The sequence below is a fragment of the Otolemur garnettii genome, unplaced genomic scaffold (assembly GCF_000181295.1).
Source record: "Otolemur garnettii isolate 467f Iridium unplaced genomic scaffold, OtoGar3 scaffold00154, whole genome shotgun sequence".
In the NCBI taxonomy this organism is placed as follows: Eukaryota; Metazoa; Chordata; class Mammalia; order Primates; family Galagidae; genus Otolemur; species Otolemur garnettii.
Window position 1 is genome coordinate 1,059,475 of NW_003852549.1, and position 27,611 is coordinate 1,087,085.

At 38.7% G+C, this 27,611-nt stretch overlaps 1 protein-coding gene across 3 annotated transcripts in view; it reads right to left on the bottom strand.

Moving 5' to 3' along the window:
- TRPC4 (transient receptor potential cation channel subfamily C member 4) overlaps positions 1–27,611 on the bottom strand; it is a 262,688-nt gene that overhangs the window by 8,878 nt on the left and 226,199 nt on the right. For 2 of the 3 annotated variants that reach the window (XM_003799706.3, XM_023519068.1), the window contains 3 exons: positions 16,411–16,724; positions 9,006–9,201; positions 5,065–5,259 (listed from right to left, as the gene is read on the bottom strand). In XM_003799706.3, coding sequence (XP_003799754.1) covers positions 5,065–5,259; positions 9,006–9,201; positions 16,411–16,724 — 705 coding nt within the window. Of the gene's footprint in view, positions 1–5,049; positions 5,260–9,005; positions 9,202–16,410; positions 16,725–27,611 lie in introns of all 3 variants that reach the window. The other variant, XM_012811340.1, reaches the window with a different exon arrangement.

The window sequence follows — 27,611 nt, forward strand, 5'->3', positions numbered from 1 at the left end:
TAAAATTTTTAATATTTTTTTTTTAACCTCCCGGCACCTCCTCAAACTTTGGCTTAAAAAAAATCTCCATTGAGTATGACCTTTGACTCTGTCACTTATTTTGGGTTGTCAACTGATATGACTGTAGTTTAACTGAGAGTCATCAACATTAGGGAACAATACATTTTGACAAATAATCACTACAGATGAAATCTGAGTGGATTGTACCATGAGTATTCTTCCTTTATGATGATGGCTGATGCTGATTCATTTGGTTCCTAATTCATTTGCGTGACTTAACTGAGCAGACGTCTGTGTTCCTGGTCAGGCTCCAGGATTCCATCTGTAAGTGAGAGTTGCTTGATGCACGGTGACCCTGAGAGGGACCAGCTTATGTTCTCCTAACTATGTGCTTGAGAGAAAATAGAGAATAGAAACCCAAACTAAGGAAGTTAAAAAACTCATTTTTTATGAGTTTATTGAAAGACTTAGTTTTTTCTTGTTCAGCATATTGACCTCTAAAATGCAAGCATTTCATTTAGAAAGCAGGTCTGTGGCGTTAAAAACTGTTTTGTCTTAGCTCAATACTTTGGGTGAGTATTTTATTAGCATCATTTAATGTTAATTAAGTGAATCTGGACCTTTTGAGGAACAAGCATGAAGGCTGGTTTTGTTTCAGGAAACAGTGATTTGTTGAATAGGAATTTCTAATTAAAGTTACAAGTTAGAAATGTCTGTGAAGTAGAGATTCCTGAAGATAAAGTCTGAGAGCTAGGGCTTTAATTCTTAGAATATTTGTTGGTAGGGTGGCGCCTGTGGCTCGAAGGAGTAGGGCGCTGGCCCCATATGCCAGAGGTGGCAGGTTCAAACCTAACCCCTGCCAAAAACTGTAAAAAAAAAAAAAGAAAGAAAGAAAGAAAAAGAACATTTGCTGGTAAAGTGGGGTTAAGCAAACCATTTGGCAAGAAATAATATCAAACACCACAAGCTAGAACATGCTTCGTGTTGATTATTATGCTCTGAGTAGGCCGCCCCTTTGGTGGTGTTTGTATAATTGCCTAGAGACAAGCCATCTCTCAATAATGGGGTTGCTTCCTATCATAAATATTTTGCTCAATAATAAAGCATTTCTGCTTCATTTGTGCTTTCACCATAAAGCAGTCAAGTGAAAGATTAATTTACCTGGAACTCCCAATTACCCATTAAAAGAAGTCCAAAGTTACAAGGAAAAAAAAAGGCAAGCTAATGAGTTTTCAGGGATAGTTTTATCAGTATTATTGGGAAGCCATAAATAGCAAGATAAGATCACTAATACTGGGCTTCTCGGGAGGGGCCACGTAGCAACCCAGAGGAGCCCTGGGTTCCCAGGCTCTTCCTGGAACGTGAATAGAATGAGCACCTGGGTGACATTCAGGCAAAGGCCCAGTGACAAGGGCCAGTAAGTGAGCTACAAATGAGACAATTAGAGAAAATGCCTCCAAGAAATGAGTATCCTCCAGCTGAGCTTTAATTCTGTCCTTTGAAAATGTGGCATAAATTTAAGCAAGTTGGGAATAATAGCAGAAGGTTAACCGGCCCATTAAACAAAGGCTTTGGACACAGGAGGCTAAGAGGCAACAGAAAACAATGACAGGATCTGTGAAAGCTGTTGGAAAAATCAAAATGCACAACATGAAAGTTATTGTTACATATTTATCGGGGTTTTCAGGAAAACAAGAGCTGGCAATGGAAAGTTGATGGACTGGGAAACAGAAAGCCCAGGCTTGTCCCCAACTCTGTCCTAAGGGACCCTGAGACAGCAGGAAAAGTAAAGAAGTTTTCTTTCAAAGGAAATGATTGAGCTGAATGGTGTCTAAGGTCCCTGTGGAGTATGATGCTGTATTCTGAGCCATGCTTAAGTTTTACAAAGTGACTGTCCTTGGTGTTTTAATGTCATCTTTTAATTACCAGATCCATACCTGTGCACCCCCTTTGTGCATGTCTACTCAAGGAACTATTAGGAGGATTAGCCAAATAATTAAAAGTGAACTCAAATATTTTTGACATTATTTTCACATTTAACTATGCTATTACTATTATAAACATCATAGTTTCCTTTTGTCTTTTTATAAGCTAGAGCACATTTAGATAACACTGAGTTTGACCAGGGTGGTGCTCACCCAGCCTTTGTGAAAAAGAGGGACATGACTTGGAATATTCATTTAGCTTGGCAGGAATTCCCAAAGCATCAAAATATCCATTACCAACAGCTAGTAGAATTTACATGGCAAAGGAGAAAGGAATGGTTTGGGGTCATGATTAGTTTTAAATTTTCTTGTTGTGTGTCATCTTGAAGAAGACTCACATTTAGAGATACAGACATAAAAGAAATGTATGGGGTTTTTTTTAGACCAGTAAAATATAGAAAACAAAAGCTCTTTAACTTATGCCATTTGCTCTTTCCATCTGAAAGGTGTGACTTGCTACTTTCATACAAAAGCCCAAACGAGTCAAGAGCTCCGCTATGCACCTGGGCAAAGTCGGTCGCATATTACCCCAGCGAGTTGGCAGTGAGGGGAAGGTGGTTGGGAGGGACGGAAGTCAAATTTCTGGAATGCGTTTCTATTGTTTTTGTTGATGGTACAAATGGATCCTCGTAAAATATCAGAGTAGGGTCCTTTACCTTCTTTACAAGTCTCCTGACATTTTTTTTTTTTTGAGACAGAGTCTCATCATGTTACCCCAGGTAGAGTGCTGTGGTGTCACAGCTCACAGCAACCTCAAACTCTTGGGCATCAGCCTCCCGAGTAGCTGGGACTACAGACACATGCCACAACGCCTGGCTATTTTTTGGTTGCAGTTGTCACTGTTGTTTAGCAGGCCCTGGCCAGGATTGAAACTACCACCTTTGGTGTATGTGGCTGGCGCCCTACTCACTAAGCTATGGGCACCAATCTGTGTACTGACATCTTAAAAACCAAGATTCCCTGTGCTATTGCCTAAAATGAAAATATGAAAGACAAGTTTATATTGGCAAGTGAGCATATTTTTGGCCCAGAAACTCTTTTTAAACCAAAATACTTTTGTGAGAAGTAGCATATTAAGATAGTACTAACCATTAATATCTTATCAGAGATCAAGTTAAAAATTCTCATAAATTTAAGAATAAGATCTGGGGACAAAGAATGATCTAGAAGGAAGTTGTCCAGAGTTTCATTTCTTTGAAACCTTTCTGCTTCCTCAAGGAAAACATTAATTGTTTCTCACACTGTCCTCACATTGCACATGACTATGATGTTAAGTATGGTACGTGACACGTTCTAACTGGTGTATTTCCCGCATTACAATCGATGGACTGGAGGACGGAGACCACAGTGTCACACTTCCTTTGCTTCCCAGCTTCCCTTTTGCTTCCTGGCTAAGTTATTGGCAGGGAGAATACACACAACAGTTGCTTGTTAAACCTAAGTCATTACATTTATCCTACGACCATTTTTTTGTTAGGAAATTGAATTTAGCATCTTTTAACAGACAAATCAAACATTTGGAGTAAAATGATTTCATTCCTAAGGTCAGTGATAAAGTCCGTAAATTGGTATGAGGATTGCAGGATAAGGCTTTATCATAAATTCACTTTGGTTTCTAAGATTAGACGCGTTCTCCAACTTAGTCACCCTCGTTCATGGGTGATAGTGAATAGGAAAGAATTTAACCGCCTCTCCTAAGCTCCCCTCTGTATGCAATACTCATTTACCAATCAATTTCTCTTTAAAATTTGAATTGTAACTGAGATTGGAGGAAAATCAATGTGACTTTCAGTAGGAAAAAGCTCCATTTGGGGCTGATGACAATGCCTTCTGGGCCATAAAGTTAAAAACTGAGAAGGATTGCTTAGGGCATAACTAGCAGTCATAAACAATGTTAAATAAAATTAAAATAAATGTACATTTTTTATTTCTTTTTTTTTTTTTGAGACAGAGTTTCATTTTGTTGCCCTGGTTAGAGTGGCATCACATCACAGCTCACAGCAACCCCAAAGTCTTTGGCTCAAGTGATCCTCTTGTCTCAGCCTCCCAAGTAGCTGGGATTACAGGCACCTGCCTCAGCACTCAGCCTTTTTTTTTTAATTTTTAAGATTGTTCTTGTTCAGTCTGGTCTTGAACTCTCGAGTTCAAGCAATCCACTCACCTCAGCCTCCCAGAGTGCTACGATTATAGGCATGAGCCACCACACCCAGCCATTGATTTTTTGATTAAATATCTAATGTTATTCAGTAATTTTAATATGTAATATAAAGGCAATTTTAAATACTTCCAAAGCAATTTCTCTGAGACAAAGTGACTAATGAATGTTAGTGTGTTAATTCCCCAAACGTCACCGTGGGAACTTTGAAAATTAGAAAACAAAGTCAGAGAGCAATGGAACTCTGGATTTCTAATATGAGAAAAGCTTCGAAAGGAAATATGATCTTCTAGTTGGCCAGGAGCATGTCTGAACAGTCCTGTGTATTATTTTTAGATGACAAATTCCTGGCATCTAATGTGATAGGGAGTGGAATCGACATGTGGAAATTAACTAAATACGTTCTGAGATCACAGCTGACATTTGGCACAGCATATTGAAATTATAATATGCATTCAGTCATTCAAATGAGAATTTTTATCAAGGATAAAAAGCTCTTTGCAGGTGCCTATGATAGGCACGAGGAATATGAGCTGACCAGGAGAGACGCTCACCTCTCACGGACTTACAGTGTGGGGGAAACAGACCATGAGCAGGTGATGACACAAATACCGTGCAGCTGGAAACCCAAGTACTAAAGAGAATGTGCGAAGTCCTCTAGCCTTGATGATCAGGACAAGGAAGGCCGAGGAGAAGGGGTGGCTCCTGTTAAAACAGCAGTGACTGCCCCAGATGCAGGAAATAGGCTTGTGAAAAAGTCACAGATACTCAGAGAGTACCTTAGTCATGGTAGACATGCTACAGATATTCATCATATGTAATCAGCAAGAACAATGAGGCTACAGGCCTAAATGTTTAATAAGGAACACAAATATTTTAAAATGCACAATTTAAAAAAGTAATACTAATATGCTGTGTTCTTACCCCTATTGTTCCAAAACTTTCTGGCTTTCTTCTCATCTTTTTCTTGCACAAGTGTGTCCATATCCATTTAATCAGGTACCACAGTGACTTGGGGCTCGGGATGACATTGAAGGGTGTAGGCAGAGTACCTCCTTCTTCAAAATAACTCATCCACAGCTTTGTTCGAGCAAATTTCCATTCTATATCTGCATGGTCCTAAACAGGAGGATATGACAACTGCTGACAGGTTTCTTAATTAATAAGGTGAAATAAGCCTCACAGAGAGCCCGTAACCTGACTTTAAGTGGCTCTTGGAACATTAATTAAATTGCTTATAAAAACAAAACTGCTGGAGAAAACAAACAAACAAAACCACTGGCTCCAGGAAGAGCCATCTACACACTTCGGGTAATGGCTTACCCTGGTATGGAGTCGTCACGTCACTTCTCATCCTGCCTCAGAGTAACAGGTTTCTAAAGTAATTCTGTGTGAGGGAGACTGCAGTGATTAGCTATGACTTGAAGACAAATCTGCGTCTCCCACACTGCAGGCTCACAATAGCTCACTTTCATTAGATTCCAGACAGAAGCAAGACTACGTCTCCCCCAAGGCCTTGTAGCCCAGCTCAGGTGGATGCCACCTGCACAGATGCTCACAGCTTAGCCTTCAGTGTTGCCAGGATATGTTTCCATCAGCATAATTCTTGGCCACCTTCAGGCAGACATAAACTCACAGAGAAATTCCTCCACAGTGGTTCTCAACTTTCCTAATGCTGCGATGTATTTTTATTGTAACAAAGGGGTTGCAACCCACAGGTTGAGAACTGCTGCATGTAGAGGGCTTCTCTGACGCAGCATCAAACCTTGACATAACTTTGGGGAAATGTCAGTAGATAGGAGGTAAGGCTGGTGGTTGCCCACAGCCCGAGGCTAGCTCCCTCAGCCCTCAGCTTGTATTACTCACTCCACTTTATTAATCTCCTAGAGGAAACTTTGGACCATCTGTGGCGATTAGATATAGGGCAGCCAGCCTCTTCTTAAATTAGCCATAAATCTGATTTAAGCAGAAAATCTGGGAAGTAGGAGGTGGTAGAAACTAGGCATACGTGCATTTTAGAATTCAGAATAGTTCATTATGACCAATTAATATTATAAACAAGAACTCAGATTTTAGAGGGGGAGAACACAGCCTTAGACGGTGCTTCATTTCAGTATTCCTAAATTGCTGTATGCTGAGTGCATATGTTATACGTACATTTCTACTCTGTACAATATGGATTTTAGTCCAGATACTGGACAGATTGTGCTTTGAACAAAAATCACCATACCTGGAAAATGCTTGGCCTTCATTATTGCTGAGCAAATGTCTGACTGCATGGACTGCTCCATATGTGGAAACACAGAAGCTGTAGTTTCCCTCCCCCTTCTTCTCCCCTTCCTCTCCTTTATTTCTTTCTCCTTCCCACTACCATTTTTTCTAAACAGGTGCATGGGATCTGGCTGATTGTGCTCCATTAGTGAAGAAACTTGTATATTTTTTTGCTGCAGGCATGGAAAATGGGACTCAGTAGATTTTGCGCAAGGAAATAAAAAGGCAGTCACTTAGATAAAGTGGTGACCTGTGAACATGCCTTCTAATTCTCCGATTCTCAGGGAGTCACAAATTATGTTCTTTCACTGCTATCACTAATCAGCTGCTTCCTTTGTTCAGGGTTTGGGATTTTAAGAAGGTCTATAACATAGTCCACAGGCTTAGAGTTCAGGAGATGAAAAGTTCTAACCACCTTCCACTATTCACCTCTCACTCTTAGTCAACATTTGAAACTTGGTTTCAGCATCCTCTGTCCCGAGAAGTCTGCCCCAGCACCTGGCAGGCTTCACCTGTTTTATCTCTAATCCATGTCAAAGTTCTGCACTTTCATAACATTCTCAAATTTCTTTTCTCAGTATTGGAATTTTTGGGGCGGCGCCTGTGGCTCAAGGAGTAGAGCACCGGCCCCATATACCAGAGGTGATGGGTTCAAACTCAGCCCCAGCCAAAAACCGCAAAAAAAAAAAAAAAAAAAAAAAAAAAATTGGAATTTTTTTTTGTCCTTACTATATTACCTTTTTCTTAAGAGCAGAGACTTCTTTGTATCTTTAAAATCAGGCCTGTGTCTGGCATATGCCAAGTGCACAGTGCATGTTTAATCAAAGAACAAATGAGTGAATGGGAAGCAGGTTTTAGTTATGACCTTCCTGATTGCTTCTGCCTTTCAATTGTTAAATTTTCTTCCTTTTTCTCACTTTGCCCTATGGTTTTGGGTTAGGGATCACAGAAGGAAAAGCCCTCCGAGGAAATTCTGCTGTTCTGGGAGAGGTGCAAGTTCAATGCTTAGCATGCTCATGCCCAGGGAGGCCTCATGCTCGGAGCTTCAGGGGATACAACCTATCTGGGGTTCTCGGCGCCTGCTCTGGTATTGCTCATTTTAGAGCTTGGGCCCATTAAAAAGAGAAATTTGAAGATAATTCTCATCTCTGTAAGTTACTCAGAAAAACACACCCCACAAAGAAGCAATGAGAAAATGTCAAACTATTCTTAAATGATGTTCTCTTTTTGATGAAATTAGGACTAATGTTTTATAGGATCCAAACTCTTAGCAGTATAATAATTAGCAGCTTTCTAATTTTTTTTGTTTGTTTTTCTGGTAAACAAAACTCATATTTTGGAAATGTGTTGACTACAGGAATAAAGAACATCTGAAACAATATAGAGAGACTATCTTTAAAAATTTCAGATTGGGGCGGCACCAGTGGCTCAGTGGATGGGGCACCAGCCCCATGTGCCAAGGGTGGCAGGTTCAAGTGTGGACTCTGCCAAACTGCAGCGAAAAATAAATGCAGATTGCAAGATGCTTACTAATATCTACAAGTCCAAATATTTACCTCCGAATGCTAGGACCTAGGTATGTCCAAGGCATTATTATGCATTGGGAATACTTCAGTCTGTAGCCATTAAATAAAACAATTTATTTTCATGTTTCATACAGTTTTTTATCACTGACAAGCATCTTATGAGAAAAATGTACCTACATAAAGACAGTTTAAGTAAAATTCAGAGTGCTACTTGATGAAAAAAAAAACCAATAATAACACATCAGAGGTTTTAACCATAGATTCACAGATACACTGTAATTGTAGTTATTTGTGGAGAAAATGTGCAACCTATAATTATGCTCACAAAATGCTCCTTGTTTAAGGTGTAAATATGAAAGACATAAGAAATACATTTCCTTCCCATATGAGTTTGTTTTGTTGCTATACCTACTTGTCATAGACAAATCTCTAGTATGTGCATTCAACTGGATAAACGGCTTTGTCTTTCCTGTTTGTTGCTGTACTTTTAGTTCTTAAAACAGTTTTTGGCAACAGATGTGTGCTCCATAAGTATTTGTTGAATGAATAAATAAGTACATTAAGCTAAATTGTTTGGATTCCAGAGTTTCAAATAAACACATATTATATATTCTTCTATAGAATTCAATATGACTTTAATATTGCTTTATCCAAGCTTTAAGAAACTGAAAATCCTGGCTTTACCTTTTATCAGAGTCCCTTCAGGGGTATCTTTTGAGTCTTGCCCAGCAGGCATGTGCTTACTTGTATGAGAAGGGTAAAGCAAATGGACAGACACAAAGGACAACCCAGCTGGCAGGTGCCACTGGATGCCTCTTTATTAGCCATCCTCACTGCTTACCACAGCCATTGACAGCCTGGCTAAGCAGATTTAGTTTATTCTTTTACTCATGTAACATGGGAAAAATAGATTAATATATGGCCACATATACTATAATACTGATTTCAAATTAACCACTTATGTCATAATTTTTCTCTGCCTCATTATTATCCTATGATAATAAGATGACATATAACTAGGAACAGCATGTCCTGGGGGGGATATTGAATTAAAGTTAGTCAACTTACAGCAATAAGTTGGTAAGAATTATTCATCATAGCTATTAACATGTTGAGTAGAACAACCAGTGAGATGACATTATATGTCCCGAACATAGTGGCGCCAACAAACTCAGTGAACTCATGCTGGGCTTTGACATTGGTTACGTATAAATTGATGAGCCCAAATATTGACCAGAACAGAGACTGGAGTGTCTCAAATAACCTGGAAAAGAGATAAAATGACATTAATAGCTACATTAAGAGAACCATTGTATTACATAATACAACAAGATATAACAATAGAATTTGGTACTATTTTATATAGATAGATATTTTATATGTAGTGTATATGATTAAGTTAAAACTTTCTATCAACATAAAAATAATCTTTTAGGACACTTACAGAATTAAACGTCATAAAAAGAGGGAAATAAAATTGTTTTCATCAAACTAGGGAAAGTGATGTACTTAATCTTACCCAAAGCTTTGAAAGCTACTGTTAGTTACCTAGTACAAGGTGGTACAAATGTAGCCCATGTCCTGTTTTTTCACAGCCACCAAACTAAGAATGATTCTTGATTTCTCAAACGTTTGGGTGAAAAAAAGCAAGAAAACAAAACAAGAATAATGTCTTGTGACACAGGGAAATTACATAAATTTCACATTTTCATGCCCATATATAAATTTTTATTGCAACAAAACCATTTTCATCCATGTATGTATTGTTTATGGTTTATTTTGTACCATAATGGGAGAAGGAAGTAGTTGCAACAGCGAATATATGTGTCACAAACCTAAAATATTTATTATCTGGTCTTTTTCATAGAGAGTTTGAACCCTCCCTGTCCTAGGGTGCTAAGTGATAGATAGTAAATCATAGATAACAAACCTTAGGCTTAAAAAAAAGTAGATTCTTTTACTTGATTTTGCTTTGGTTGTGGGAGGGTGAAAAGCAATGTCATCATTACAGATTTCTAGATTTACACGAAAACTGCACATAGTGCGTCCTGTAAGATGGCAAAGGGGCTCAGGATGCTTCAACAATAAAATGTGTTTGAGGATTTTTTTGTTTCTACTTTTGGTTTTTGTATTTCAAGGACCAGTTTATTGATCCTAGCCAATGAGTGAACTGTGGTGATTTTATTGTAAGTAAGTTTCCTTGACTTACTCCAAAAAATGTAACAAACTGAGGAATATCTGAACCAAAGTGGAGATTTGTTTGTTTCAATGGGACCATTATAATATATTAGTATAACGTAATGAAAATGTAACAGAGCTTTTATACTCCTTGAGAAATAGTTAAGACTATTTAAATTATATTATAAAAATAAAACACAACCTTCTCACCCTCGTGTGGTGACTAAGAAGGTGAGATTTGAGTCAGTAGGGAAAGTAGCATTGGATTGAAACTGTGTCGCGGGACCAAGCCACTTATAGCTTCTGGTACCTTCCTACCCCAGTGACATTGCTCCCTGTATACCCTTTTATGGAGAGGTGATCCTTAGGGAAATCTCTGGAGCACCTCATCCCATGACTCCAAAAATTAGGTTAATCATGGTCAAGTGACCCACGGAGAGATAATTCATGTAAAGCCCCTGGTCTATGGCGTGGCCTATGGGGAAAATGACCACATTACCTTTCTGGGAAACTTTACCTAAGAAATATGAAGATAGTGAGGTGGTTGCCCAAAGGCACTGATATAACAGGGGTTATTATGCACAGTCAGGGTCATTACAATTATGGGATGCCAAAGTTTGAGACAGCACCAACTAAGAAGCAGAGAATGGAGGATGAATAAGCCAGATGAGAAGTAAACTCTGAGGAGACAGAGGGAGTAACTGAGTCACTTTAATGCTGATATACAGAGCAAAAGTTCCCTGGCACTTAGTCAACTTCTAATCTTCCTGAAGTGAGGGCCTGCTCTACGCTCTGCCCTAGGTTAAGATCTACCCTTGCTCAGATGATCAAATGGCTATCATTCTGTGCTTGGTTCTTATAACAAAATGCCTGTTAATTGGAATAAACTGTAAATTTCTGGTCCATATAATTACAAGGCTCTAATTAAAAATGCTTCACTTGGTGTTCAGGACTTATTTTCCCAAATGTATTGCTTTTATAAAAAGTGAATAATTTCACATTTGAATTAATTGAATAATTAATTTTAGGATACAAAATTTAATTTTTTATCTTTTCTAGAGCTGTTAAATGATGGAACAATAGATTATCATAAAGTGGAAAGAGAACTGATCTGATCAATTTTAGTCAGACTATGATTCTGCAACAGAATGCTGTAGGTTGTGTGAGGAGGTAATCAGATGTTCCTTTTTTTTCTTTTTCTTTTTTTTTTTTTTGGGACAGGGAGGTCTCACTCTATTGCCCAGATTAGAGTTCTGTGGAGTCAGCCTAGATCACAACAACCTCAACCTCCTAGGTTCAAGCGATCCTCTTGCCTCAGCTTCCCAAGTAGCTGGGACTACAGGTGCCCAGCTAATTTTTCTATTTTTAATAGAGACAGAGTCTAGATCTTGTTCAGGCTGGTCTCAAACTCCTGAGCTCGAGGAATCCTCCTGTCTCAGCCTTCCACAGTGCTATAATACCAGGTGAAATCCACTGCACCCAGCCATATAAAACATGTATTTTTAAAGGACAACCCAGATGTCAGATCCCAACATTAGGGAGAGTTTAATGTAGTTCATTGGCCCTGGACAAAGGCGGCTAGAAAGTACTCTTTGAAAAATTTCTCAGGAGAAAGTAAATTTGGCCTATGGTCATGAGTTCTTTATTTTTAGTAACTTTAAGGACAACTTCTAAAGTTAATGATAGTGTTATTTGGATTTAATGTGAAAAAATTATATTGTTTCTTCTCAAAGAATGTATATTCTCACTGTGAATATACAAACGTAATTTAGCTTGTTTCCCCTGACATGAATAGCAGTTTAGAGAAAGTTACAAGTTTAACAGAATAAGTTATATAATAAATTACATAAAATGTTACGACATAAATTCCATAACAGTTTCTTCTTTACATAAAAGCAGTAATGCAGAATAAATGTGTTGTCATAGTTGAATAGTAGTTATTTTCTTCTGTCTAAAAAAAGTACTGCTAACTTTTAGGAAACATTAGTAAACCCTTCAGCAAAATATTGATTGACATTAAAATTAAAAATGGGGAAAATTCAAAATAAAATGACATTTTGTGACTAACTATGGATTTTAATCTTTCTTTCTTTTATTTTTCTTCTTTCAATGGAATCCATCAATGTTGAGATTTACAGAGGAGTTCCACTTAAATACGCTTACATTTTAGATGTTAAGATCCTGGTATCAGCTATTTCTTTTAGTAGGTGGACATTTAAAACTTCAATCTGGATTAACATTCAAAGCCATTGTTTTAAAAAATGTTTTGATCATTAGTGGTTCCCAAATCTATTGAGACCAACATTGCCATAGATAAAAGGATCATCATTGTGTACCTATCAGAATGCATTTATGTGACTAATATTTTCCTTATTCTGTGGTGAGATGAATATTGAAAATTTCCCAAGATAATGCTATAACTTAATTAAGCGACAGCACAAAATCTGGGCTGAAGATAAAACGCTGACAGTTTTATGAGTTGAGATTCTGTCTTCCTAAAGATATTTTGTCAGTTGTATGTTAAATATATTTCTTAATAGCTACTTTATAAGATTCATGTGTTTCTCTCATTATATTCTTATGGCCAGAAAAATTGAACAAGTCAAAAAAGGTAACATATTCTACAACTGAAATTTTCCTCTATCCCATGAGGCTAAGATTCCAAGCAAGCAAAAATTAACATAAAACCCATCTGAGTGTTTTATCTTTAGTTTATAACCAAAACAAATACAGTGTGACTACAACTGGCCAGGTCCAACCATTAGAAACAGCTCTAACCAACATAAAAGGCTTTGCTTGATAAGCACAACCAGCCACAAGCCTGTGTCCTTGCAGGAGAGCTCCCTCCTAAGGACTATTAGCTCAAATTATACACAGAATACGTTCAGTGGCTAAACATTTTGTGTCTTTTAGCCACATGTAGTTCTAAGCTCCCTTCTGAGGAAAAGAACAGGAAGAAGTGTCCATTCTTTGGTGGGAAGGTACATGGGGAGGACTAGGAGCTGTGGCCCCTAGGCTGTGAGTGCTGCAAGTTCACAGTCAATTAGGGTCCATATTCTAGGAGGTAGAATATGGAAAAAAGAATAAAATTTTAGCAAACAGCAGAGGACAGAAAGGGGCATTCTTAGATGAGGAAGAAAATAACATATTTGGAGATCTATAACCCATCAGGAAAGGCTGAATAGAAAAGTGTTGCTGGAGAATCGGGAAAGTTGAAACCAGAATTAGAACAGGAAGCAGGTGGCAGATCACTTAAGGACCTGGTATGCCAAGCCTATGAGTGAGGACTATGTCTGTTAAGGAATGGGATTCTGATACTTTAAACAGGAGAGCCTGTGATTTGGGTCTGGAGAGTTTATTCAGAAAGCAGGATGGAAGATACATGATGGAAGGCGGAGCCCAGGGCAAGACTTAGAGTTAGGCACAGGAAGTGAGCAAGGGGAGACAGGGCCAAAATAGAGAGAGCAGGAAGAGATGTTTATTGAGTGACTACATGTGAAAGTATGAAACTTATAAAAAAATAAATGTTTGATTATCTGGGTGGATTGTGGTAGCATTGACCAAAGACAGTAGTTGGGGAGGAGAAAGACTATGGTTTGAGAGAGACTTTCATAAATTCTCTTTGATTAAATTTAAGTCTTTCAGAGACATAAATTTGGATGTAGAGGGATCCAACAGACAGTTGGAAGTAAATGCAACTTGGGGATAGAAATCTGTGCCAACAATGTGAATGTGGAAGTTGTCTCTCATTCATGGATCTCAACACGGCCAGATCCACAGGCATCTAGTGTTCACAGGGATTCTGTAAAGAGGGTCTGAGATTACTATGCTAAGTCAGATGACTATTTAAAAGCACTAGTTGAAGTATAATTCTCAGAGAAAAGTGGAAAGGTTACAGAGGTAAGAGGTAAAGAGAAAAATGAAGTAATGCAGAACTTAGAGGAGAACAATAGCTCAAAAAATGGAACAGGGTCAAACAGAGGAAATACACCAAGTAAGATGTCATCAGGTGGATGTCCTGTGGGGGAAGAGGGACGAGGAGGCCCCAGATGACACTTTCTCCAGTAGTTTTGGAGAATGATGGAATGGGACTTCAAACTGCAACTGAATGGAGAATGAATGAGAGGTGAGGAAACAAGATGTCCCATATGGGCTTCTCCTAGGGTTGCTTGGATGAAAGGAGGAAGACGGACAGAAGTAGTAGCTACTGAGAAGCAATGGTTCAAAGCTTCAGAGTGTGTTTGTGTCCTAAGTGGAAGGAGTGATAGGGAAGGGACCTTGTGAGAGATGATACTCCACGACTAGCAGTCATGGTAGAAATAAGGGTAGTGAACACATCTTTGGGCACTGTATAACAGACACTGTGTTAGGTACTTTGCATGAATTATTACATGGAATAATATCTCTGAAATGGTGGGCAGTGAAAAAAAGCATGAAATTTATGGACGATACAGAACTAAAAGAAGAAAATTGAAGCCCAACAAAAGCAGACATAAGATGTTGAGCAGGGGAACAAAAATTCCAGGGGTTATAAATATGTTTTTCAGTTTTTTAATATCTTTAAGCAAAAATAATTTGTTGGATGCAGGTTTATATTTACTATCTGGGGAAAAAATAATTCCAGTCAACTGATTTATTTGGGTTGAATTATTTGGAATTATTTGGATATTTGAGAAATACAATTATCCTTTGCTTTTCATGATATAGAGGAAATGTAGATATTGATAAATTAATGTAGTACATAGTACAAGCAATCCAATATATTTGCTGTTGGAATACACTTTATATTAGATATTCCACATCAGATGTGTCTAGCCACAATCTTCTTGGACTAATGTTATAATTAATTTGTAATATATAATTATTTACTAGGAAATTGGTAATAGGAGAAAGGGGATTCCTAGACATTTTAGGGAATCACACATCAGGGCAGTTTTAGATATAACCTTGTTGATTGTTTCAGAATCACATAGGTCAGAAGGGGTGAGTGAAAGATCACAAATGGGGGGCAGGGGGGATAAGTCTAGATATTAAAACTAGGATGTCATCCGAGACCACGCTAGTTATAGAATGTTGCTGCAAGAGGAGTCATGGAGTCTCTCCTGCCCCAGGCCACAGGAGAGCAGTGGGAAGGTGGCAGAGCAGAGGGTGCTGGTCAGAGGGAAGTACTGCCACTCAGGAACAGAAGGATGGAGGAAGAGCTGGCTGGGAACAAGGCATGAAGGGACCAGGGGAGGCCAGATGATTTTGTGTTTTCTTCATGATCCATGGTTTATATCAAATCTATTTCTGAAAGGAAATGAGGTTTGTAAAAGGCTGAGATTAAAATTTTATGTACAAATAAACAGATGTTGATTAATTAAAATGGAGTTTTAAATATTGGCATCAAAGATAAAAGCAGATGTGGAATTAAGCCAACAAAGCATTTTAGCTATCAGTGACTTAGTTCATGTGAGAATACTGATTTTCTCCCAACTGAGAAATTAAGACCCTCTCTTATATGATGGTCTGTGAAGAAGGTCTGACTTTCAAAGGCATCTACAAAGTCATAACATGTTCACATGTGGTGGTTGTGTAGAAGAAAATCACCTGCTTCTTAATTCATCTGTTAATTAACCAGGCTTTATCAGTGTGGGAAGGAAATGGGCATGGATACATACAGAAATATTCTCTAAGAGCTGTGCACTGCTCACAGACCTGTGCTGTCAGCAAAGCCGATTAGGAGAATTACTGGAGGCCGACAAAGAACTCTGACTATTTCTCATTTGGCTATGAGCAAAGAGTTTTATAAGCATAATCATAGTGGCTAGATTAGTCTTGAGTTTCCACTGTGGATTATTTTTAGATGCTTAAATTTGGGGTAAGGACCGAGACTTTAATGTGAAGAGACTTTAATACCTGGAAAACACATGGAATACTAAAAAGTACTTGGATTTTCTAACATGATTGGGTTCACATTTGTTCACACTTAATGTCCTGTGGACAGCACATAGGTTACCTTTATCACTCCACATTTTAATAGCAGTATATATAGTCTGCCTTTTAGTGAGGTCATTCAAAAGAAAAGATGATTTTACTAAAACTTAAAAATAAGTGTACCAGGTATTTATTTATTTTTTACGTCAGAGAGATTCATTTCTATTCAAAGCCATGTGAATTCTGTTTCCTGTGTTCAGCATAATTTTAGTTCCCCATTTTGTTTTCCAAACCTTTGTCGTGCATTTCTCAAGCTCATATTCTATGTCTGCTCTAAACGCTGCACAGCGCGGCCTGTGGGAACGCCCGTTCGACTCACGTGGAAAACGCGTTGTTCTGCTTCTCACAGCGGATGCCTTTGCAGCTCAGCCCTTTGGTTTCTTCGTAGTAGAAGTACAGTTGATTCAGGCCATTTGCAAATGCCAGCAACACGAGGCAGTATATGAACAGAAACTTGAGAATGTCCAGCAGCATTCTCCCCAGAGATATTTGCAGAGGTCCCAGGTGAGAATTGGCGGTAAACAGTGAGATCAGACGCAGGGAACTGAAGATGTTTGCGATAGCGAACAGAGCCTCTGCCACCAGCGTGGGGTGCCACATGTCCCAAGACTCGCGTGGATTAAGAGCACTGTACTAGAGAACACAGGGAAACAAGGCAAGCGAATCAAACACACGCCCGTGAACACGGCACGTTCAGACCCAGCTGGGTTTTGTGGGTCCATCTGGCCTAGTGGCCTATGGTCTAGAAGCTGGAGTCCCCCACAATGATGGGAGCAACGTTCATCTACACAAAAATGAAAGTTTATTTATAATTTATGAGCTTGAATCAAAGTGGCCTCCCCTTTCTGTCCTTGTCAACATGGTTTGTTAATAGTTAATCACATCTGTCCTTGTATTTTCTAATGCACTTTAAAAAAAGAAAAAGGAAATGTTATATAGGAAAAAAGAAACCATGTCCTGTTTTACATTGGGAAGAGATAGCAATATCATGATAGCAAAGCAAACTATATTATAAAGAAAAACTATTAAATTTTGAACAAAATAATCAATAATCTCACTTATAATATTTGACACACTTGCCAATTCTACAGAATACAGGTAGCCTACAAATTACATATGAATGAGTGGAAATAATCTTTGGTTGCCATGGAAATAGTAATGGCCAACATGGGCGTAATCATCAGTCCTTTTTATCTGGTATATCCTAAATAGAAACACAACCTAACTTAGAAATTGCCCTGAAAGTCACTGAGTTACTAATTTTTTTTATTTAATATGTAAAAAATGTAGTATTTATCTGAATATTCCTTCATCAGACAAAATATGTGACTGCAGAAAAAAAATTTGCTACTTTAAACCTTGGTCAGCAATTATTTAAAAAGTAAGTCAATTAATCAAAACACCAACTTTGAATTGCCCTTCAGTTGAACCATGCAGTGAGCAAAATGGAATTCATTCCTTGTTCTATTCAAGTAATTTGTGTCCTTTTTGAAAAGGGTCAAAAGTGCTCTTTAAAATATTACAATATGAATATGCACAATTAAATTTGTATTAGAATTGAACAATGAATTGAATAATTTTTCCACACACAATAGTAAAATTATGTCTCTTCAACAGGATCTTTTTCCTAAGGATCAAATAAGGAAAAAAAGAAAGTTCTTCATAGCTCATTGAACCTCACAGACCTTTACAAATGTGAATCCATCAATTTTCTTTGAGGCTAATAGATAGTATGTTTTAGTCACCCTGGAGAGAAGGTGTGTCACAAGCTTCTGATCTCGCTAGACACCCAGACTGTCTCTTGACTGACATTTTAAAACAATCAAGTTTCAATTAGAAGAAAATTATTTTCTATTTTTAAATCTTGATAAATGTTCTTGAATGCTCCCACGCATAGCTTCCACACAAAATAGCTAATATTGAAGATGCTGGGAAAAAAAGTTAAGGTATTTTTCTTATTCATTATAACAAAAACTTTGGCATACCAAACACTACCTGATTCTTTTCAGTTAGACCCCCAAGCGACCCTCCTTTTTCTTCAGAGACCAAGATTTCATTCTCTTTCCTTTTCTTAATTCTCTCAAGAAGACAGACGTCTGAGTAGAGAACAGCATCCTCTATGTTGCAGCTAATTCTATTTCTGTTTTTTTTTAACCTATATAACTTAGGACTATATTTCAAAGTCTACAGAAAATGAAACTAGGATTATTTCTCAGAATGCAATCAGTTTTTTGAACTTCTTACAACATTGAACACCATACTCTACATATTGTGGGTGCTCAAGAAAGATTTTTTTCTGTCTGGTATCCATAGTTCAATGAAGCAGACAGGCCTAACTAATTATGATAAAAGTGCTTCAAGAGATGAACACAAAGTCCTGTGAGCACAGAAGAGGAAGTGATTAATTGTGTCTGGGGCTTGCGAGGCTGGGAGTGGATAGAGATTATATGTTGTCAAAGCTTTACGAATCCTTCAGATCTGTAGGAGATGCTGTGTCTTGCCCCAGGCCGCACATGGAGGGCAGAAGGATGCACAGTCCATCATGTCACTGGAGCAGGTCCAGCTGTTTTGGACGCATTGTGCACAGACCCCTTCTTAGGGAATCATATCAGCTGGGACTCAAAAACCGTAAAAGGAAAGTTTTCTATTTTACAGAATCTACCCTGGTAAAATTATCCAGATTGGCTTCAGAATCTAGCACTGCTAATGAGTGTCAGGAAGCATTGCTACATGAATATGTCCACTTTAGGAAGTTAATGTCTTTCTCTTCGTCAGGGGAAAGATGGGCAGCTGGCTCAGCTGCACCACAGAAGTTCTGGGATTCATGATTTCCGAATTTCTCCCCTGTGGTACAAAACCCTGTCCATCTGGCTCTCATCACGCCTTCCCATAGAGAAATGGGGCATGGGGAACCAAAGCTAAGACTGCTATGTAAGTAAATAATTTATCTGTTCTTTGATCCAAAGAAACCTCATTTCCTATCAGGGATAAATAGACATATAAACATTAAGTAATTATCTCTTGATTTCATTCTTTTAAGTTTTGCTTGTTAAAATTTTACTTCTGTCATTCTTATACACATCTTCATAGGATTTTAAACATAGTCATAGTTTTACAAAGTGATTTTTAAAATTCTTATAAATTGTGATGGCTTTTAATTCTTTAATCATTAAAGATATTTTCATGCCTATCACCAGGAATTAAAATATTAATGTGAATTTTTGATATTTTCTTTGGCTCTATTTTTTAAAAACTATTTACAAAATCTGCACTTATTTTTTATCTTCACGTGTTTGTGCGGCCTCTTCTCAGTGTCGTTCGTGGTTTCTCTGTCCCGCCTCCCCTCACGTGTTAAGTTTGCTTTCCGAGCCTGTTCTCTCCTCCTGCTCCTCCCTTTCTGTGCAGGCTTTCTAGGATTTTGTTTCCCAACTTTACTTGTCCAGACATCTCACCTTCCATCCTGTTTTATATTTTCTTGTCTGGTGGACCTTTCCCCTCAGCTATCTCACAGGCACCTCGATTTCAGAAACCAAAAATGAAACTCTTCACCTTTTTATTCTCAATCTCTTTCCTCATTTATGCCTTTGGATTTTAGTGACTAACAAGAGATCGCCACGTCAGATTTTGAGGTTCCTCCAAGAATCTTACCTTCCAAACTCCTAGCATTTAAGCAGAACCTTACATACATTGCTTTCTTCATCAGTCTTCTCACTGTCTTAAAACAGCTCTTTACTTCTCAGATAGAATTCAGATAGCTTCCTAATTGCTTGTCCTGCCATGAATCCTATCTCCTCGATCATCTATTTCCCCCAGAATTACCTTTTAAAGGAGACAGTCACACTATGTTACATGCTGCTTAATATTCTTCAGTGGCTGCATGCCCTTATGATGACCTCTTGATTTCTTAGCCTGTCACTTGCAGTCTCTGGGCTCTGTGTTCTGACTCCCTTTGAAGAATTACCTGCCATTTGTCCCCGCCTTAGGCACCTAATGCTCAGGCTCAAACCTTCAGAATTCGTAATTCCCCAAATTAGCCACACATTCTTACTGAAATACCCTTCCAGGGTATTGAGCCATTTGTCCAAAATTCATTTAAATTCTATTATTTTAACTCTAGATCTGTTACTCATTCATCAAGTATATATTGGGAGTTTTGCGTTAAGCTCTATCTTTGGGGTTTTCAGTGGTGATCAAGGAACGTGCCATTTGGGTTTACCAAGTGCGGAGGAGGACAGACATTAATCAAGCAATACCAATACTCCAATCCTTCCCTCAGAAGTACTTTTGATACAGGGTTCCCCATTCAGGGCTGGACAGGATCCCCATTTTCTAGGCTGAGCAAACAGACTTTTTTTTTTCTCCAAACAGCATTCTCTGAATACAAGCAGGACAGGAGAAACACAGTTTGGACCATATTTCCTGTAGCCAGGTCCCTTCTGAAGTGGCTTTGCTGGGAGCTAGAGGGGTGGCGTTCATTTGTTAATATGCTTATCATCAGAATAGCAATCTGAATGTATCTTTACTAGGAATAGCCACTTTCATCCAAAACAGATCATGAGCCTGGACTTTGACAATATAGAACAGCTGATGTTTCTGAAAATGAACTTAAAAAATGTTAACTATGATTATTCTACGTAGGTTCTGAGCTAGGATACTGAGAATGAAGTTGTTCAAAGCAATGGAAAAAAAATATCACCTTAATTTATTTTTCCTTTATCCATTTAAAAGGGGCAACTTAACTGCTGTTACTGTATCCTAATTGCTGTAGTTGTTCATACAGTCATGCAAATTATTCCTTAATGGCTAAGGAATGGCTAATCCACACTGGGAAGATGTCATCTGTCTGCCAGCTGCTGGCCCAGTGTGATTTTTGCTCCCAAGACCTTCCTGTTCACAAGTGGTAGATGACCCCCTAGTCAAAAGACCCAGCTGGGCCTTCCCTCTTGGTTCTCGCCCTCCACTGCTGAGGTTCTACTGGCCCCCTCCTTCCTTCTGTGTTCCCTCTGTCTAACATGTCCTGTCCTGTCACTGATCTGTGTGGTTCCTAGTTTAAGGTGACCAGACATCCAGCTTTTGGTGGGACAGTCCCAATTTTTAACAATTTGTCCCACATCCCATGGCGTTTTTAAAAAGTCCCAATTTTTGGAAAGAATGCATGAAAAGAATGCAGTGGGAGAATGGGAAGGGAATATATGGTTTTTGGCTGCTGAAAAGGTTAATCTAACTCCATTTGGGAATGAAGAAGTTAATGTAACTTCATTTGGAAATGAAAAGGCTAATGTAAACTCCTTCCTCCCCTCCTGGGCAAGGTATCAGAAGGAGAATGGCTCCCTCCCTTGCTTCTAGGCAAGGACAATTAGCTCAGAAGGAGCCAAACTGTCTGGAACAAACAAGTAGGGCCTCTCCACCCCCACCCCCCCCACCCCCAGAGTATGGTGACCAGACGTCCCGCTTTTGGCCAGACAGTCCCAATTTTTAACAATTTGTCCTGCATCCTGTGGCATTTTGAAAAAGCCCCGATTTTTGGAAAGAATTCATGACAAGCTAGGGAACACAGGTGAACAGGAAGGGAATGTATGGTTTTTGGCTGCCATGTGGCTATTTTGCCAGGATATATGTTTTATATTATTTTTGTTAATTTTATAATGCTAAACTTTAAAAATAACAAATAATTGTTGAGAATTGATTATCAAGAACTGCTTATCAAAGTTTGCATTGTTGTCAGGCCCCGCCCCCTCCCCAATGGTGTCCCACTTTACCAATGTTAAAATCTGGTCACCTTATCCTAGTTCATTCTTTGAATTTCCAAGATCAAACACCCTCTGCACAAAGAAATTTGGCAACACTCTCACTGCAGGGTCTACAGATGAGTGGACACTATGATCCTGCCAACTAGAGCTGGTAGCTCCATATGGTAGAATAATCTTTGAGGGAAAAATCAAAAGCTATCATAAACATGCCCTTCCAGGATCACCAGCTCCTGTTTTCCTCTTTCTCTTGAGAACTTTGTTTTCTAGTCCATACCTACCATTGTTTGGTTTTGCACCAAGCTTTGATTTCTAGTCAGATTTCCCTATAAGAAAACTCTATCTTTTGCATATGTACACAGTGGAATATATTTCCTTGTGTTAGTTGTCGGTTTTTCCTGCAGGGAGCTTGGTCTAATGTATTTTAAGGTGTTAACTAGTAACTGCTTTATATGTCAAAGCTCAAAAATCACTCTAAGGAGGAGGCTTAAAGACATACTCAAAGATGTGGTGGTTAGAGGAGATGGTTTGTTTCTAGCAATTTCAGTACCTTGATATAGCTTGGGACCCAGAAGGTATAGGAATAATGAGATGTGTCTGAGAGGAAGTTGGAGCTGAGTAGAGATCTCCAAGTGAGCGTTAAGACAGGAATATGAATTGAATATAATACTGGATCATGAATTTCTTGAATTTAGGAAAATATATGCTATTTCACATTCATATCCCCTGTAGTATCTGAGACATACCTGTGAAAGTTAAGTAATCAAAATGAGTAAGTATTAAATGTATACAAAATGAAACTATTTGTCATCTGAGAATAAATATAAAATATGGTTAGATTTTAATGTGTGTTTTACAAGGTGAAAATATTTCCTTTTCCACAAATTTGTTAGCTAATTAGTAGTGAGAGATCAAAAGGCCAGGTATTTATACCAAGAAGACAGGACATATTACTTTCTCCTTCAGTAGCTAATTTTAGATTGAACAACTAACATTTAAATCTTTACAAATTTCTCCATCATAAAATGAAGGAGTATTTTAGAAAATCCCATACATTTGGGAATAGACTACGGCTACATAGTTTATAAAATGGAAACAAAAGTATTTTCCCAGATAATAGGAGGGAGCAATGAGATATATAATTAGAGCTGTTTAGAATGGTGCTATAAAACAAAGCAATCATAACTGTTAAAACAAATGTTCTTATTCATAATAATTTTGACTTTTGAAAATATCAAATTTAATCATTTCTTATGCCAAGTGATTAAAGATGACTATAATAGAAGAGACAATTTCTACACATAGAGTATTCCGATACTGAGGAATAAAACAGCCCTAATGAAGCTAAGTTCACATTTTATGACTGTACTCCCAGGCATCAGCAAACTCTAATTTAACTAACACTTCATATATAGTGTAAAGAGAAAATAATTGACAAACTTTTCTCCTGAGTGATAGAGTTAAATATAGGGACCTATCCAAATAGAAATGACCCACCCCAGAAAGAGTGAGTGTACCAGTCCCTGCCCCTCCAACCATTTAAATTCCCATCCATCTTATCCCATGTGTTGACTCCTTTCTCAGACTCAGTTCGCTTGCACCTGAGTGCAAATAAAGGTCACATTGCCCACACAGAACCTGGACTCCAATTTCCTTTTGCTCACATTTCAGAATAATCTTTATTTTAGGTCCTTAACCTTTGATTTTGGTGCTGAGAACCCAGGATGGGGAGAAGCCTGCTTGAGGGGCTGAGATACACCCAGTCAGACCCGACTAGACAGACTCTTATTCTGACGAGACAAAGGGAAACGGGGGGATTCCTTGGACCCCTGCCCAAAATTCATCCATTTAATGGTGTGGTGAGCATTTGTCTAGAACCTTTTTTACTTCTCTTTCCTTTTCCCACTCCAATTCCACTTTCCCTCTCCTTCCATCTCTAGGCCTCTTAAGCATTCATATATAGATTCTCTCTGAGCTTTTTAAAACTTGTCTTCTTTTTCCCCACTCTGAGCCAAAAACTGTGGTGGTCTGCTCCTCCTAAATCCAGTACTGGTCATGGACTAACCCCGGCAAGTCAGACTCGCCTGTCCAGTGCCTCATGTGTGGGGCCCGGGCCACTCTTTTCCAGTTGGTAAACGTCACACTCACACACCTCCATGACCCTACCCCATCCCAGGCCACCTCCTTCCTCCCCCTTTTTGCAGTCTCTCTTTACATTCTTGATTTAGCCTCATTTGTTTCTTTTACCTCCAGTATCCCATATGGGAATTGCTCAGTTGTGGAGTCCCCCTTCTTCACCCATAAGCTGCCTTCTAGCTCACCTCAAGCCTCTATGGTCTATCCTGACCTTAAACCTAAATTTCTCATCTTTTTCTGAGCCTCTGTACAAACTAAACAATGGCTCACAGTGGCCTAAAAATGGCACCTTTAACCTCTCGGTCTTCACTGATTTCAATAATTATTGTTGGATATTAAGCAAATGGGTGGAGATTCCCTACATCCAGGCCTGTCTCCTCCTCTAAAACATTCCTTCTTTGTCTTGAGAACTGCTCAGATTTTCTTTGGCTCCCCTGAACCCATCTGAATCTCCATTATCTTCTTTGACCCAGTAGACAACCCTCCCCTTCTGACCCTTCACAGCCCCCTCTTCCTCAACCTCATTCTTACCTGCAGAATTTCACCCTCTACCCCCCTCTCCACCACCCCCTACCTGCCTTCCACTGAATGTAGTAGAGAGAGGGGGGAGCAGAACCGGGAGAAAAAAAGAAACATGATGGACCCAATTTCCCACCCCTAACTAAGTCTGGCCACACCTTTGGGCCTTCCATTTCCAGCCCACCACAACCTCTATGCCCCCTCTGAGAGGTTGTGGAAAGGTAAGTATCATTAGGGTTCATGTCCCTTTTTCCCTCTCAGATCTCTCCCATGTAAGTCAGAGATTAGGGTCATTCTCTACAGATCCCACAAAATATTCTCAAGAATTTAGATATCTAACCTAATTGTATGATATAACCTGACATGATTTATATGTCATTCTCATGTCCACCCTAACTTTAGAGGACAGAGAGCAGGTCTGGACCTAGGCCCAGATTCATGCAGAAGATCTATGTAGGATAGACCAGTCCCTACTGGAGGGCACTAGTCCCTACTGGAGGGCACTAGAACCCCAATTGGAATTACCAAACTGACACTCCTGGAGTCCACTTCCATAACCACATGGTCCAGTGTCTCCTAGAGGGAGGGATGAACCTGGAAAAGGAGACAGGGAGAGGAGGGGAAAAACTTTCCATAGAATTTGGATTTTACCCTATGAATGGTGAGGATCCTTTAAGGACTTATATGCAGAGCATGATTCAAATGATGATAAATGCCTGAAATAGAGCCACAGACATAGGAAAAGCTGATAGGAGATTGGTCTGGAGAAAACTTTAGAAGGTAAGATCCACAAGATAGATAGTTTAACTAGGAGGTGTAAGGTAGTTGAAATCATCCTAATATAGCCCTCAGGTAAAGAGTAGATTCACCTGTTGTATTTGAGGTAGTCTTATCAAACAGTTGTAACTAGGATCTCTCCCACCTGAGGGTGCCAAAAACAGGGACAAAATCCAGCCACAGGTCTTTTTGGACAATTCATAGAACTGGACCAAAAATATGTGTCATTGTGTAAAAAGGGAAACTTTGTTGTAATTATTCTATTCAGAGGCAGAACTTTTTATCTTAATAAAATGTATCTGGCATGGGGGCCATCCTTGCTTAATTGGTCCATTGTAATAGCTCCTAGTAAAATGCCTTATCCTGGGTGGTTTGGACAAAAGAAATTTATTTCTTGTGCTGCTGGAGGCTGGAAGTCTGACATCAAGGTGTCAGCATGATGGGTGTCTGGTGAGGGCTCCCTCCCTCACTTTCTCCTGTGTCTTCATGTGGCAGGGACAGCAAGGGAGCTTTGCAAACCTCTCTGGAGTCTCTCCTTATGAGGACAGTGGTCTCATCATGAAGGCTCCACCCTCACGAGCCCATCTCAAATGACCTAATGACCTCCCAAAGGTACCTTCTCCATTGCTAGGCTCATCCCTCACTGACACATAGACTTTTTAATGTGTGTCATTTCTCTTCAATGCTCATGCATGTTCACGAGTGTGATAAACATCCATTCACTTTGTCTTTGGTATATTTCCATGCAGTTACAGTAAAGTTTAGTTCCTTCCTGAAGGCTACCATATCCCCTATTGTAGACCTTGTCACACTGAAGGTCCTTAATGATACGGATCTCTTTCATCCTCCTGACTTCTTAGCGTCTTGGTGCTCTCAGGAACAAGATCAAAAGCTAATTTCTTAGTGTGCTCCAATAAATGCACATTGATTGAATTAGCTACTTGATCAGTATAATAGCTGTTTGCCTTATTAATTATACTAGAGTCTATTTTATTTGCATACAAATAAAGTAACTTGTCCTAAAACAATAATTTGTGAGTTGATAAAAATTCACATGAAAAAATTGAAGGCTAAAACAAAAATAAAGTAAGGGAAGACTAGTCAACAAATCAGCCTGACATTAGAGACCCCCATGGTAAGATCTCTTTTGATTATGTTCATCATTTACTGATCATAAAATCAAGGCCTACATGAAAACAACTTACCTCAAATCACATAGGTTAGACATAATAAATGCAAGTGTGAATCTGGAATTCAAGAGCTATTTGAACTAAAATAAGCAAATGAAGAGACAGAGTAAGGATATCATCAAAGGAAAGCCCTGTAGACTAACAGTATATGAGGAAGGAGGAGAAAGCAGGAGTCGACGTAAGAGAAGAAAAGCTAGCCATGAGGGCTCACTCTGCACAGGCACGTTCAGTAGACCAGTTCATTTAATTCTCATGCCAACAGTAGTAGGTAGAAATCATAATTTTCCTTATTTTATAGATGAGACAAAGAGGAGTGAACAAAAAGGTCATGGTCACCCAACTAGTAAGTGATGGGGGAAAGAATTGAGCCCAGAAAATGATGGTAAAGTGCAGGCCTTAAACACACATGATACCTATGTGACTCAAGCACACACCACACATTGTACTAAAAGCAAATCACTCACAAAGAACATTTCATAATGTATATTCACAATCATAGCTGAATGCCTAGGACCGGTGTGTAATAAACTGTTTCCTGAAGGTTTCATGTTCCCTGGAACATCATAGTCTGTGGAGTTCTTGTGTACTACCCCATCTCCTTTTCCCTTGAGCTTAACTCTAAACATAAAGCTTCCCTGTAGTATAAGGAACAATGTTTAAATTTTAATAGTACAATGGACTTCGTATGTGTTGAATTCACAACTTTTTAATTAAATTGAAATCCCATATTTGAAGCCTTGAGGCAAAAAAAATCATAAGTATCCACTAATATGTGTATGTAAGTACTCACAGTATACTGGAGTTCTTACATATGAAAAAGCATATGCATAAAAGGAAGCACCACATGCATGCAATAAATTCAAAGCTGCCTCTCTTAATTAAAATACTGTCTGCAATAATTCATAATGGAAATTCCTTAGGACTCAAGCTCTCACTTCTTCGAGTTGCTGAATAAGATTATACAACACAACAGTCTCAAAGTGTCTTCCTCACATCAACTCATCAATATCTCCTAGGAGTTTATTAGAAATGTAAATTTGGGCCGTTCCCTAGACCCCTAATTTAAAATCTAGGAATGGCATGAAGGGATCTATGTTTTAGTAAACCCTCTTCATCATTCTCACGCACCTAGAAGTTAGAATAAAACTGCT